General features: G+C 31.7%; 1 protein-coding gene across 1 annotated transcript in view; it reads right to left on the bottom strand.

Annotated features, from left to right (window-relative positions):
- MESDC1_1 (FERM central domain) overlaps positions 1-17,529 on the bottom strand; it is a 111,156-nt gene that overhangs the window by 78,407 nt on the left and 15,220 nt on the right. The window contains exons 9-11 of the mRNA XM_051208105.1: positions 16,105-16,260; positions 10,928-11,109; positions 6,578-6,815 (exon numbers count right to left, since the gene is read on the bottom strand). Coding sequence (XP_051067928.1) covers positions 6,578-6,815; positions 10,928-11,109; positions 16,105-16,260 — 576 coding nt within the window. The remainder of the gene's footprint in view (positions 1-6,577; positions 6,816-10,927; positions 11,110-16,104; positions 16,261-17,529) is intronic.

The raw sequence follows: 17,529 nt of genomic DNA, 5'->3' as shown, positions 1-17,529 counted from the left end.
TTCCACTAAACAAAAAAATGTAAACAATCACTAATTGTATAGAAAATAGTAGAATTGGTTTTGAATTTCTGAAAAATGGTATTGTGTGAAAGGAAAGCCAACAAATAAGTGGTAATAATTAGAAAGGGTACGAACGTTATTAAACTCTATTTAAATAAACACCTTAAGTCGACAATAATGGGGTTTAAAACTAGTGGAATGTCGGAAATTTGATAGGTAGGTACTGATCTTTAAACGGTTCTTGTAGAGAGATGTACCAGTGGTTAGGACATTCGACTTTCTATCACTAAGCAATAGGTTTGAATCCTGACAAAATGGTTTCAGTCTGATCATCCCGGTAATATTACTAACCTTAATAAGTAGAGTGTGACTCTTAACAAAGTACACAAATTTCTGTCTTCTACGTGAACTAATAAAACAGTAAAACAATGGTCCATGTTCGAAAGTCGAGACTAATGAGCATATAACTCATTTTTTCTGTTGGTTGTTTTAATCTTACGATTGACGTTTAGGACTGCAATTGATCAGTCTCGCATTGATAGATGCCAATCCTGTGCGGATTATTTTGATATTGTCTTAATTTACAAGCATTATAAGCAGAAATGGATGGTACTAGCCACATTCCAATATAAAAAGTTAACTAAACTTCACCCCATTTCACAAGGTGGTGGCCGATTCAAAAGAGAGGATCATTGAGGACCAAGAGATGCCAAGCCCAAGCAACTATCTCTTGTCTTAAACATTTTGTCGTAAAAAGACCACTTCATTTTTTAAGGACTCAATGTTAGAAGATAATCCTTAACATGGAACTTGACGTGATAGCATCCATGTGGTATATCCAAGTCACCAAATCTGATGTTTAATGACAATATCAAAGTTTAGATTCTCATTATCTCGTAACCCACATACCCTGGCCTTCATATTAATTGCAAGATGTATCCCGCCGAAGATAAGTGGCAGATTGATAAGGATAGACCATATTGAGTTGATAAACACTCACGAATGTTCAAATTGTATAAGTTGAGGAAAAAAAACTACTCGATTTGTGCTCATTATATAAGGTTTATTTTGCAATGATGTCTAGGTACTTAAATGTATGATACTCGTTTTTTAGAGTCCATTATCACCTTTTAGAGTAACTAAATTCCTTTTCTAAAACTTTGATAATAGGTTGAAATCAATAAAAAACAACAAACAATTACATAGTGTATAGACAATCACTTCATAAAAATCTAAAAGCATCTGATTATTATTCTATTCAAACAAATAACATAGAAACTATTTAAATTCAATATAAAGTAGGAAAATTGCCGAACAAATAATATCTAATATAATGATTACACAATATTCATTCATAATGATATTCATAATCATTTATTACAGTTGTCACACGAGCTGACTATTAACCGAGATAATTGTGTTATGCAACAACAGGGGATGAATTATTTACTAAAAATATGATGACTAAACAATTCAAGTATTATATAACTAAATTGTATATAAATATCACGTTTCCCACTGTCTAGATTAGTAGAATGTCATATGTGATAGTTTACATGTACATTAAATTACGTGGTAATGAAAATAATGAAAAAACCAACACACACATTTCACTGATTTATTCTAACTTATATAAACTAATTAACACTTTGGCAAGTGTCCAATAACAACTTCCAAATCAATAATATATATGTATATAATGTGATAGATATGAAAAGTAACATGATAATATAGTCATGATTTTTAAAAAAAACTTTATCAGTAAAACCATATCCTAGATAGATAGAATGATGTACATATTTATGGTGAGAAACTTAATAATTTAGCGGTAAAACCCCTGTGCTTTCACTAAATGAATTGTATATTAGAAATGCATTTTATCAATATTGATTTAGAAAATATAGGTAAGATTACTAATTTGATATAAAATCCATACGGATCAAAAGTAGTTGCACAATTCTGGAGTTGTTCAAAAGATAGACGGTATGCACTTAACCATGGTGGCGTTACAAAGGACTAATCGACTGAAAAAACACTAAAATAATTGTAGTGGCTGAATTTGTGTTTTGGGTATGGATTCGATATCATCAAATATCAATCGAAAAGTTAACACAGAAGGCAAAAAAACTGACCTACTGATTAAGAAAATATTTCTTAACTGAATAATCAAATATCAAACATACAAAAGTGGATGTTTAAACATCTATCTAATTGAATATAATAAAATAAGACATCAAGAAATGCACGGACCTACACACGCTTGAACGACACAACTGTTCAGAGCTTCCTAATTTTCAACAATTATTCAACCAAGATCAGTTTTTGACGTGAACTTTAAAATGCAACGATCTCAACAAACTTCCTTCTGTAATAAAATAACCACTAGTGAACACTGGTGACTAGTTTTGAGAAGTGATCCTTAATGTCCTAGTTAGGGCCCTAACCAGTGAGGCAGTTAATCACTAACAGCATTAGAAGACGATTGTGCAGTATTGAGGATTGATAGGAGTTAAACATGAGAACTATTGGATGCTAGTTCAGTGGTCTAAATATTAAGTGCTAGACGTAAAACCTGAAGGTATTGGGTTTGATGACGATGGGGTCGTGAACACACACTACTGAGGAAACACATACTAGCATGTGTCTGTCAAGCGCTTTATAGGTCGCTTAACCATAATTTGTAACTTCTAATCGAGATAAAAGACAAATAAATTACATCAATGGCTGTGAAAGTGAAAATATTAAGAAATATAGTTCGAAAAAAAACATGAAATTAATGGTTTGAATTAATATTAAAACTGAAGTTTTTGAGAGGGATAAATGATGAGTAAAATATCGTTACCATTGTAACCGATTTTTTCATGTTAAGACATCTATAGTCTCTCGGTTACTAATTTTGAAATTCTATCACGTAAATGAAAATTCATCTTCCAATCAAAAAGTATGAATAATACTACCAAAGTAAGCATCCAGAAATACCAAAAGTTTAAATATCATAGAGAGTATTGTATTTTTCCAATACTTTTTTCATTGGACCTGGTAGTCGAGTAAAGCATAGCCTGTTCCGAGAAAAAAGGTTAAAACAAGAATTTGGTCCAAATTTAATGGATGTGCAAACTTCAAAATGTTATTTTTGGAACTCGTTCAAATTGAGATTTCATGATTAGAACAAAAATATATTTTTAGCGGACCAAAAATTATTCGATGAATGATTTTTATCCTTTTGACAATATATGACTAAAAATGACTAACTAATGAAATAAAATCTCAAAAAATATCAATATTGCCTCGTGGAGAAATACTATCTAGTAGATAATAAACCATAGTTAATAAATATTAAAGGTCACATTCTACCACAAGTTTATTAAATATGAGAAGAAATAAAACCTATGGTTGCAGACTCAACAGCCCATGTTGGCTCGTCATTATCCGATATCCTAAGTAAGTCTTCGTCTTAGTTGATTTTCAGCGATTTTCAAGCTTGTATCAGTTTTTGATGTACATGTCATTTACAAATTAAAACTAATAGTACCATTTACATTACCTGTCTTCATACACTACTTCACTGGGATTTCATTTGTGTCCTTTACTTCATCTCAGTCAGACTATGTGATAGTGGCGAAGACTTATAGCTCAAATGGATGACTTTGGTGGAGCTTGGTTCTTTGAGCTAGATCGTCTAATCTTCAATCCTTTTTGGAGGAGGCGCTCTTCTTTCTTCTTCTTTTTCATAAGTTTATATAATTTGACTATAGAATCGATTTTATGTTTTTCTGTCAGTGATTCCGAATTTTTTTTCTTTGACGGTTTATTTTATTTGTTGATTGTATTATCCGAATAATATCTCGATTGTCGGTGTCAAGATTCTGATATGAGTATACTTCCTATCTTCATTTTTTTTTAGCCGTCCATGATATGTTGGTATGTGTGGACACTATAAATTCCACTGGTAATCAATACGTACACTATTTGCCTTTCATTGTGTTTAGCTATTCTCCATCCAGTTAGACAGCTAATTGGTTGTCTGTATCTGACACTTGTTAGCACTAAACACTGACGAGGTTAATGTTAAAAGTAAAACGTTTTTATTCTGGAAGGTTTCTATTCGGCAGAACTTTACTAATCAGAAAAACGAGAAGTGTGTTACGGTCATATTATTCAGAGATTAAGGAGAAAGTTAAGCCAGATCCAGCATAGAAAAAACTTCATTAGTTCCAAATTATGTTTTACATATTCAGTGGAAATTCATCATCCTCATCCTAACCATGAATGTATAACAAGATCATCAATAAATATATTTTCTATACTGGGAATCAACTGATTTTCAAATCCATGAGGTCCGTAATACAGCTGAAAATCCTACAACACTACAATCAGTAAATAATATCACTGAATACACATAAGATATTCTTTTGCATAGAACATGACGAATATCATATCTCAAAAAACGAAATACAGATTAAGAAACTCTTTTCCATTTCATCCTAGATGTACTGAGAAAACCGATATTAAAATCTCCGTTATACAAATCTCAACCAACTTCACAATAAAGGAAACATAACTCAGAATTAAGCAAATACTCAAAACTAGTAATCTACCCGGAAAATGAACTAAACTCAAATATAAAAACGTTCAGTCAAGTACATATACTGTCCAATTAAGTCACAGACTTAGGCTGTATTAAGATGTTGAATCTTAGCAAAAACGTTATTTACTTCAACTAATAGACACCAGTGAATTAGGTTTAATGGATAACCACCATTTGTACGTTAATTCGTGATACACAAAATCTGAGTAACGCTAGAAGAGTTCAAACTGTTGTCATAAATTCACATTGTAAAAAAACTATGTATCGTATTCACAAAGAAGTAAGAAAACTTTTTTTAAAAAGTAATAATGCATATTTATGTTTTGATTATTGTATGTTTTTCTTACAAAAGCAAAAAAAAATCAATGAGTAAACAACGAAGAAAATAATGAAATAGTTTCATTTAATAACCTTCAACTTCAACATTATTGGGTTGGAGGAATCAATATACCATTTATAATGTGAAAGAAATTCATAAAAGTATTCATAAAATGATACTACTTTGAATCTAATCAATAAGATGAAGATACGAAGGTCATTTTACTAGGTCACTTTTCAGTTTACCACTAGCGCCTATGGTTTCATTCTCTATAGTTAATATGACAACTATTTTATTTTTAATATTAAAATATTTAATTTAACTTAATAGCCAAGTTCAGGTTCATACAGTCTGATCGATGATTTTTGTTATGCGGAAGATAGTGATATTATCCAAATGCCTAGAAGTAGGTGGAATAAAGTTCGAATCCACGAACCGATCACTAAACGTTGATTCTTTCTATAACAATGACTAAATTGGTTAATCTATAAAATGGTCTTTCCAGTTCTTTTACATGGTGAAGATCAATAGTTTGAATTTTTCAGATAGATGTGTATTTTATAGTGTACATCATGCGCAGATTGATTACAGTTGGAGGACTATTGAAAACCATGAAGCACTGAACAATTATTTCGTCTTAATAGGGGAATCCTCGTCATTGAGAATCGACAATCCAACCCAGGATCTATGGGTATTACGAAGAGCACTTAAACTTTAAATCACCGAACCGGTATCCATTGGTTTACATGTCACAAGTGTTTCAGTGGGAAAGCTGAAGATTAGTGTATATCAACTAGACTATAATCCTTTATTTAGTTTCAATAAATAGATAAATGTATAAATCCACAAGAAGAAAGTTGGTAGTTCTTTAAACACAATTTGGTTAGCTGCGTAACTAATGATATGGAGTATTCAAAATTAAACTTCATTTACTTATGGATTGTACACTTTCTGTTATATCCGAGAGAAGATCAAATCACGAGTAACTTCTGAGACATATTAATTGACTAATATTATCTATACATTCTTATGGTATATCTATTCAATAATAAGATTATGCATATTTATATTCCACTTATTATAAGCTTTATTTTGACCTATAATTTATTATTGTACGATTTACTGTTCTTAAGCTATGTTCAGTTTATTAACTACTGCCTCGCTCGTTCACAGTCACTGTTTGGCTTTGTTGAGTACATATATTATTTCCTATTCTATGGTGCGTTGCGGCCTGTTTGTTTAATATATAAACCCAGTATGTCTGAAATAAATGATTCGATTCGATTCGCATCGCATATTGGAAGCTGGTATTTGGTGTTCTGGACTCAAGTGGACGGGGCTAGGCGGACATAGGACCAATAAGGACGCTAGACTGCCCATACCGGTCAAACGTCATTGGTTTTGGCACAGTGCGAATATTGTATAAGTCGTATTTGATTGGTGGATAAATCACGTAATAAAAAGCCGGACATAAAGTCATAACACTTTCCAATAGTATATATTTTAAAATTGAAACATATGTTTCAGTACAATGCTAATCATTTTTACTCATATTAGATTGGTGTACATGCTGACACCAATTATCGAACTAAAGAAAACATCTCGACGCATTAAGGCAAGATAGTAATGAAATGAAACGTAACGAAAAACTAAGAGAAATAATAACTCACTCCACGTTTTCCGCTAGGTGTTACATCTCCGTTAGAATTGACAATAAGTCCAGAGCCAATATTATTATTGCCACTTAAATTGTGACGTGATATAGTATGACTTTCAGTGGCTAAATGACCTTCATTAAAGTCTTCTCTTTGACTTGCAGTACGTAATAAACCACTATGAGATAAATTCGCCTCTTGAGCACGATGTCCACGAGGTAGTGTCGCACTCATATTGGCGATTACATTAGCCCTACAAATCGAAACAATTACTACATAATTGGTATTCTATGAATACAGATGATTAGATATATATGTGTGAATACCTCAGTTTATCCAACTATAAATATATAAACATTACTAGCGATCATTATTTGAAAGGATTTGAATCTTCTCGTTGTTGTTGTTGTTGTTGTTAAGGTCTGTAATTGATGAGTCTATTTTGGCTTATATGTATCCTGAGTTGATAGCTTCGATAACAATGTCATGTAAACACCAATGTCGATTCAGTAGCTCAGTGGATAACGTGTTGAAAACTTGATGCGAAGAGTACTGGGTTGGATCCACAGTACGAAAAACCGATACTGGGATCCAGGTCAATTCAGCTGATGACCTTCATATAGGACAAAACGAGCATCCTGGATAACACTGATAGCCATTATCCAACAATACTAAAAACTGCTGGATATCTCCCATAATTTCTAAGTAAAACTGACTATTATAGGAAATTTATCGTTGTGCTTAAATTTTTTTAAACATATTAAACGGCTTTCAACAAAAATCGTCTCTAATAATTAATAATTTTATGATGACATTCAGACACTAGTCACAACAAAAATTCCATGAATACAGTAAAGTAATATCTCATTTCAATGGTATTTTTATCCTAGGAATATAGTTTTTAACAATTCAACCAACACCTATTCAATCATTACACCAGAAATTATGTATCAAAGTCTAGAGTAATCGGTGATTAATACTGTAATTAATAACATAGGAGTAGCTGGTTTAAAATATGAGACAAAACAATGCAATAATTTGATGCATATTTGCTAAGAGATCTAACCTTAATTATCTCATAACATTGATTGTTGTTACTATAATAATAATAATAATAATAATAATAATAATAATAATAATAATAATAATAATAATAATAATAACTTATTATTACAGTTCTAGTAAATAATCCAAATAGAGAAAAGATTTCTTTACTGTAAGCCATTTTTATCAACGTTATTGCAAAAGTAATAATACTGAAGATCATAAATTTTAAAGAGAAATCAATGTAATATGGAGAAATTTCAAGTACTATTTGTTTAAGTTTGTGCTATGTGGAAAATTAATGAAAAAAACAAACTCAATAGTGTGAGACGATATGAATGATTTTCATTGAAATTCTACACGTCGATAGTTATACTAACTATCGAGAACAATGAAGTCTACGCTAGTCGTTTCTTCTTAATTTCTGATCTGAATCCTCCAACATTTTCATCTTCTTCCTTCTATTACTTATTACAGTATGAGTTTTTGCCTTAATTACCTTCGTAAAGTACTACCTTTATTATGTAGCAGTGGTGTCCGTGACTAAGTAATTGAGGCATTTGACAGTTGAAGGTTCACTTCATCATCTTCTGTTTGAATAGCCTTATAATAGTAACGTTCACACTCAAAAACAGTGAGACAAAGTTGATGATATGAGTCTGGTACTCAATACGTAATTCACGTACGTTAATATTATGTCTTGATATTTAATTGTATTAAATCAGTTTATATTTAAACAGAACTAATAATAAACGGAACAAAATTATCTAACAATCTATATCAGACAGGATAAAATCGGATGAACTTTGGATTGAAAAATATTATCATACGCTTTTACTAAAGTATTGAATTACAATCTTAGGATGAATATAGAATAAAGAAAAATCGCTCAACTATTTGAGTGAAATGCTGGTTTCGATATAAAGGGGTTCAGTTAACATAAAATGTGACAAGAAAAACATACACATCATATAAAAATTTAATATGTTAAACTTTATCAAAATTATATATATATATATATATATATATATATATATATATATATATACATTCGTTTAGGCCTCTGACAATCACATGTAATAGAATATTACGATCAAATTTATTAATATAGGCAATAGTTATATTGTATTAACTTTTCACTCAAAATTACTTCTAATAACCACGTTACTGATCGGACCGCTCTACAGTGAATACTGAACTTTTATTCAGTTTAGATGATGAATATGTAGCATGATTTGAGCGTTGTTTTTGATGATGAAAAGATATCGGCTAAAGAATTACTGAGGAATAGAAAGCGCTTGACATCCATTGTCCTAGTTTGGGACTTATGAACAAAAAGCATTCAGAACTATAAGTGAGATCAAAATCAGAATAATTAGGTCTTACGTCGAGTGTGAGAGCATTGACTAAATTAGTCGGAATTCAGTGGTTGATATTTTAAATTCCAGCGAATTGGAAACATGATGTGATCCGTAGACGATATATTCGGTAAGTTACTGTACAAAACTTGACCTAGTTAATATCACAAAGCATGAAGGTCATAGGCAAGACGTCTTGTGAGGTCATGGTTGCTGGAATCAGATAGCAAATACAGCCCAATAGAATAATCCAAATATTTGATCATCAGTAACATGATAGTTTGATTTATATATAGTATAGCTATCAGATACACTATATCGACGAGAGGAAATGAAGTGAAATTAATTCTTCAACTAAATTCTGAATAAACAATGAATAAGAAGTTTTCGATATTTACTGAGCCAGTAGAAACATTAGTAGGTAATACCAATGTGAGCTGATAGTAAGGCGAGGAGTAACATCACGTTGATCAGTGACTTCTTTATTAGCCCGTGTGAATGGATACCTTCAAGTCAACTATTTGTAGTCAAATGTTCAAACTCGACATACATGAAAATTTTATTTGTCATCGTTTAGAATTTATTTGAACAATCTTTACGCGTTTATACTTGAGCTCTCTGATGTTCTTCGATAATAGAATTACATATTTTTTCGTCCACTATGTCAATGAAAGCTGTTATAATAATAAAATGGAATCTTATTTCAATCCAGTCATTTCTTAAACGATAAAGAAAACTACATAAGTGAATAAATTAGTAGGAAAAAAGTAACATACATTCTAATTCATTTTTGTATTGGTTGCTTGAATCTTCCCGTTGATGTTTAGAACTGCAATTGATCAGTATCTTATTGTCATTTGTACATCCTATGTGAATTGCCTCGATATTGCCTTCAGTCACAAGCAATACAAGCGGAAATGATGGTAGCTAGAAGTGGAATCCTGGACGCGCGTTTAATCCTATTTTGGGCTCGTCTCAGATTTGATGTTCACTCCAAGATTCGAATGATATTTTCATTTCTCTAAGCAATTAAATATCCTGCAAGCGGTTAGTGACATCTGCATCGAGCGACCAGTACTGGGTTCGAGTCTCGGAGTGAACATCAACTTTGAGATGCAGGTATATCCAGCTGATGAGTCCCAAGTAGAACGACAGCGCGTTCTAGATCCCACTGCTAGCCATCATCATCTTAATATACATACTTCGTGTTTTAATTTTAATGTTTAAATGGGAATTATCTGTCAATTTTGTTTATTCTTATTCATCAAAAGGTTAGTCATACACTCAACTCAGAAAACATAATGAGTAAGTAATTAAACTTGGAAGTGTAACTTATTAGTTTAACTGTTGAAAGTAGAGGACTTTGCAGCTTAAATTATGAAAATTTGTACAACCGACATATTGGGGACTCGATCGTGTGGGTATGTGCGGACTATCTGGTTCGAGTTCGCACATATACCGTGATCTATAATTGAAGACATTAGATGACATGACTGCAAATCGGTTTCAATGAAATAGATTTACTCACTTTTTGTTTCAAAACACTTATAATATTCATTCTGCAAATCCATCCTTCCTTTTCGAATGATATTCTTTATACATAATCTTTATCACTATGACTACTACTACTACTATGGCATTTATCTTGACAATTTTATCGCGTTGTATTGATTTGACATGCCAACCTGGGTCGTACATAAATATACCAGATTCTACCTTATTTATGATTGACTAACTGATTGGGACATTATGAATTTACGAAAGAAGATGGAACAACGTAGTATGAAGAAGATTGCTCAGAGGATGAATTAAATTTAGTCAATATTCAATAACCAGAAAAAACATACTGACTTCTTGATAAGAAGGAATCAAATGAAAATTTGATAAAATACAAACAAGTATATATTTGGAAACATTCGATTAAATGAATGTAAAAAAATTAGTAGGAGAAAGCAAAACTTACTTTGATGGAGCAATATTCTCTTCAATGATTGTATTTTCTTCATCGCCTTCTGTTTGACCACTATCACGACTACGTTGTCTACGTAAAATAATATCCACATAACCAGATATAAGCTGTGCAATTTGTTCGCCTTCAGTTGTTTGCATAATATAATTTCCATCTGGACTATACTGACCGAAATCCTTAAAGAAAAAAAGCGTTCGCATAAATAAGTTAACAGACTGATTTGAATAATAGATCAAGAAATAAATCACAGTGGAGTTTTACCAGGAATCAAGAGGATATAAATGTTGGTAGGAGTAAACAGTCAGAACACCTCCTAAAACTGAAGTTTGTGAATATTGCCACCTATCAGTAATCTTCAAGAAGGCTTAATTCTCTGAAGATTTCAAGTTGAGTATTTATTAAAACAAGCGTACATGTTAATTCAAAGATTTTAAAGACATAGAGCGTACATAGAGCAATAACAGTGATAAGATGAACCTTATATACAAATAGATATATAAGTTCTTTTCTGAATCTAATTATCAATTTGTATATGGACTGGAAAATAAAGATGTGAGTAGATTCAATGGTCAATATTTCGATCATTGGCTTCACTTCACTTTAAATGAACATAGCATTTAAATCATCAAACTTAAAAAACGTGACCAGTCAAGAAAATCAAATTGGAAATGAAGTTATTCAATGGATTGTGCTATATCTTCGAGTGACCGAAATTAAAAAGATAGTCCGTTAAATTTTTGGTTACTGGTCTGCCAAAAGTATCTTGTTCGCTATGAAAATCGGAGATCAAATGTTCGATGCCATGTAAATAAATAAGGTTGTGGGTCACTACCACTTCCGAGATGTATAATCTTATAATGACAACGCGCTTCTTTACTTTCTGATTTCCAGTAATTCCACTGCTTTCATCAGTTTATACTGGGAAATAACCGTCAAACATTTATTGATCAATCATAAGCTACCACACGGTAATCTAACAACTGGCATTAGAACTTTTAAATAGCTTATAACAAGCTAAATTAATACATTTTTTTCAAGAAAGTAACCTAGATTGTCTGAAAAGGTTGGAAATTTAATTTTATCCTCACTGAGATATTACTAATGTATCATTATTTCTATTATAAATCGGTATTCGATTGTATTAGGCGACCATAATGTTTTAATAAAATCAACAACTATGTTCGTTTATTAATCAGTAATATTATTCATGCCCATAAAAGTAATATGCATGTGTATTCAATGACGCACACATTTAGACATGTCACTAAAATCTGAACAATATCGACTGCATATGAATATGTACTATTTACTAGTAAAATTCATGCGAGTAAAAAATTTCACTAGAATAACAAGTGAATATTAGTAAGTAAACACATAGATTAATATAAATATTACCAATAATAAAAGCAACCAAAAATGTACAGACAAAATATACAACAGCGGATTTGTATATATTATATAGTAACATTTAGTTGATATACAAAATAATCGTTGTAACAAATCGAAACCAATAACAACAATTATTCATAATGTTACAGAAACAAAACAAAAACAACGGCTAATCTCATTTAAACACATATTCTTATACTTTTAAAATATTTTGCCCACAAATAAACAATTACGTCATTATTAGACAAAATCTAGAGGTTAAGAACTCACTACGAGACCTAAAGGTTTTCGGTTTGATTCCTGATTAGAGTGTAGGTTCCGCGTTACTATACTAGGATGAGACTGTTGTTCAGTACTTCCTGATTATCAGTGGTATCCTAGCATAGGTGAGTTTGTGATCTCACTAACATTCAATAATTTGCACAAACTCTTTATACTGAGAATCATATTTGTCACTAAACTTTCACTGTCTTCCGAGGAACATTTGTCAGGAAATACTCCAAAAAGAAAATAACAACTACGACTAAACAATCTAGGACAGAAAAGAGGACACTACCATCATCGATACAAACACCAGAATTATAAACGTGTAACTTGTTATGTAACGGTTGGATGAACTCACTGTTCTTTAATGATATATATATAGCGAAAGAAATTACTGGTGACAGGACAAAATATATGTCGTCGGGTCAGGATACCTAAACTTACTACCATCTCAGATAGTACAAGTCTAGGATCGACTATGACTCACTGACTGTCTGTTTGCGCTAGACAAACAAAATCAAAACAACATTTCAATTATGTCAAACGATCGAGACAATAGTCTTAACAATCTGCTTCGTGGCCTACTCGTCCATAAACTATCATTATATTCATCAAATAATTATGGAGTACATTAAGCAAATAATAAGTTTTTAATAAGAAAAGAGATTTAGGAAAACATAAACAAATTAATGTTTGAAAAAGAACAAAAACAGTATTTTTAAAGTGAACAGTTAGAAAACAAATAAATCAAATGATTTACATTGTGTTACTGTATGCGTATATATATATATATATTGCTAGCTGGAAAGTAGAACAGTTTAGGCGATATGCGAGCAACAATAACCGGCAAATGACTTCTGAATAATATCAAGAAAGATGAGTAATCAGTGTCTATAAAATCAGTCAACAATCAGTCTAACAAAATTTAGTAAATTTTCGAAATTATACATTCGAGTAAAGTTGTGTGTAGATGAATTTTCCAGTTTTTTCTGTGAAAAGACTGTAAGATAATGTGTTTATTTTCTAAACTGTTTTTTGTGCAAATTGTTATATCCACTTCTGGGTTGGTATTTTGATGTGTGTCCTTGAGGATACTTTGCACGTTGTTGTTGATAATTTTTAGTCTGTCAGTTTAGATTTTACAAATGTGAAGTGCTAAGATTCTTAAACTGACGAAGCAAAAATTAATGAATTTCTAGATGACCGTAAATGTTTTCCAACCTATTCACACTAATTTCTTTACTGTTAATAGAAACATAATCAATTGGTCACTATAGATAAACTTGATTAAATTGCAACAATATGTAGTGATTGGCATTACTGTATTGAAACTAAGAATAGGCAATAAACGATATCAGTATAAAATTACAGTCGAGAATTGTAGATTTTTATACTATGAAATAATACTCCCACTGTAGACATACTTTTTTACCCGTGTCTATCTATCTGAATGGTTTAAAATAATAAACAATGTGAAATTAATGTTACCTAATAAGTGACCTTGGAGTATGTCGACGCCCAAGTTAAGAGAAATATATATAACAACTTTTCACCATTTCATCAAAATGTTTCTTTTTTCACTTGGAAGTATGACCTCAGAGAAATACAAATCATACAATACTGCTAGTACTATGGTGAAGATTTCAATCAGAACTTGTATTTAATAAAATGTTATATGAATACATAAAGAAACAAAACCATACAGGAAGTACGCAAGTGATAATCTAGTTTTATACTTGCGATTAATTTTCACATTATCCATATAGAAATTCTAGCAATTCTCAAGTTATCCTAACATAAATTAGTATCATAGAAATATTTATTATAAATAAATAAATGTTAGACAGTTGTTTCTAGATTTCGGTTTAAGTACACAAAGAGTAAATCATTGTGAACACAACTTTGGCATTATGTTGCGAACATTTAGATTTTATGAAGAATCTATTCCAACAACCGAAATCTTTTATCTCTGTTTTCATTATTAGAATTAATTATAGTGGTAATAACGATGTACGTGATTACACTTATATAGTGACTTATAATAATACATATGATCGCAAACTCATCAATACACTTCTTAAAATAGCGTGAATATTATCTTATTTCTGAACTAAAATAAGCATAATTCTAATAGAATATAACAACTTTATACTAAATTAAGTACTATATTATAAATAATACATGTGTCAGAATTACAGATGATGCCAGGTTACTCTCAAAGACAAACAAGTAGATCAGTACTAAAATACGAAACTTAATGACTATAATTTCAGCCTTCCTATTTGCAGTTCATTGTTTCATTGTGATCAAATTCTGCCAGTATTGGTAAGAAACTGAATCTTCAAATATAAGTCAGAAATTTTTCCAAAAAAAAACCAGTATCAAGTTAATATATGTATATATGAGAAAGGACGGAAAACTGATTTGATAGAATTGTTTATGGAAACTCAGAGCACCGAACCTTGCTGACGACAGAAATTTCTCAAATGGTTTACACTTACAAATTAATACTGTTCCAATCTTGTATAATGGGCTGAAACGTGGCTCCAACACCTATGAAGTCATCGATAATCGGACTAAGCCATGCTGGTAGATTCAGACTACTAGGTTGGAGTAGGCGGGATTATCGTAACCAATGGTTGAAGACATTAAGTGATAGCTCGAAATTCATCATAATAGCGTAAATGCACTCACACGTTGTACACTATTAGGTTTAGTTTTGAAATTATCTTAAACTCCTCTCCATGAATTTATTCTTTTTCTCGAACCATATTGTTTGCGTCTAATGGTTTCTACTACAACCCAGATTTACTACTATTATTAATTTGATGTTTGTCTTAATAATCTCTTTTTATCGTTCTAGTGTTGTGTTACAAATTGAACCGATACGCATATATGTCAAGTTCTATACTGCGCATGACTGACTGATGTAATAAATATTCTATACACCGTATTCACTGATAACATATTCATTGAAAAAAGAACTCAATGCACTAATTAATCATCATAGATTGTTCTATAACTAATTATCATTAAAAATTGTACGGATAAATAAAAGGGACAACAAAAATAGAATTATTAATTAATGTAAACAATCAGAATAGACACTTTGGAAGTATGAAATGTTTATAGACAAACATATATGTAGGATATAATAAGACATGGTGCACTTCATAGAACCATCAAAATCCATGGAAAAAAGCCTTGAAACAATGCCTACCTATTCAACAAAATATAATCTGTCAGGACGTTGGTGAAATGTTATTGGCAATGAAATGCTGGACGCACGTTTCGTCCTATACTGGATTCATCAGCTGAATGAACTTGACAAAAGACTGATTAAAATTTAGTCAAAAATACCGAAAACGGAACAACGCAAACCATTACAAAATCAATCAATCTGTCCAGGAGTTCATAGAAAAGTAATCAATAGACTTAAGGGTAAACCAAAAACACTACAACAAAAAGAAAGGTACTCATCAATAATTACGTTTAGATATAAATAAATTTATACATACCAAAGTGAAAAGATTTGCAGTAGCAGCCCAACGACGTATACGTGTTAATGACCACGTTTCTATAATTTCTTTGGTTTTTTCATCTACACGCATGACACTTTCTTTGCTTACTCCAAACAATCGTGGTACTAGTTTATTACGACCTTTCAGTTTTTCCTGAAAAAAATAGAAAAACATGTAAAATTATAAACATGACGTTCAAATGAAAACATACAAACAAAACTTTTGTGATCATTTTATGGTATATTTCTTAAAATAATGCACTGATATGTTTAGAAATATTTCGACGAATGGTTTAGGCATTTAATTTTCGACCGTAAGTTCAAACTTCATGTCATCTACTTCGGATTTAGCTAACCATATCATTTGTACTACTTGCATACATCTATGACTCAAAGCCTATTAAGTAAAACTTGTAATTAAGTAGTAGACTGAGTATTATATAATTGAAAGAATTTTATTTTACAAATTACATCTGAATTATTTGACCCACCAACTAAACCTGTAGTTCTTCTAGAGTTACTACCGGTCCTAAGCCCATACAAAGGAGGAGGGTTGAAAATAGGGTCAGTAACCACTTCCCTTACAAAACAACCCTGTTAAAAAAAAACGTTAACCACAATAAGCAAGGTAAACCATTTAGACTCTGCTCTCCAAGTCGAAGGGTCTTCATTCAGAAGAATTCTGAAGTCTTGTGGTGAAAGCCCAGATTCTTTAGATTTCACTAGACCGATGCACCTTTTAACAACCAGATCAATAATTTTTATAGTTACATGGAATGTTCGAACAATGTGGGAGACCAGAAGAACCAGTCAAATAACTACGGAAATGAGGAGATACAACTCGATAGTGCTCGTAATCAGTGAAACCTATTGGACCCAAGCTGGACAGAAGAAGAGAGATTCGGGAGAGATTCTGCTGTACTCTCGCACAATCAGGGAGTTCCTCTGATGCTGTCCAAAGAAGCACGCAAAGCACCTATAAGTTGGAGGACAACTGAAAAGAGATCAAAGAAGTACTAACATCAACGTGCCGGGAGGTTCTGGGCTACACGAAGCATCATCATAAGGAATGAATTGTCCAGCATAGAGTTGGATGGAGAACGCTGGTGGGCAGCCCATGCTCCTCCACGAGGAGTACCAAGCGTAAGTAGGTAAGTTAACCACCGATGGAGATGATCGCGCAGTATCGTGAATTGGATAAAATTGTGCATATTACCTATTAGATCCCTGCTTAGTTATTTAGAGATTAAGGGTTTGCCATGAGACTTGAAGGTCCTGGTTTTGATCCCTAGTAGAGTCATGAATATGTACTGCTAATGAGTTCCATACTGGGGTGAAATAGCTGTTTAATACTTCCTGGTTGTCTTACCATGGTTCGTTCGTGATGTAAGCTATAAAATCAAACAAGTTTCATAAATCTCTT

The sequence above is a fragment of the Schistosoma haematobium genome, chromosome 2 (assembly GCF_000699445.3).
Source record: "Schistosoma haematobium chromosome 2, whole genome shotgun sequence".
NCBI classification, from domain to species: Eukaryota; Metazoa; Platyhelminthes; class Trematoda; order Strigeidida; family Schistosomatidae; genus Schistosoma; species Schistosoma haematobium.
Note: the sequence above shows the minus strand (reverse complement) of the source record. Positions and strands in the feature narration are given on the sequence as shown.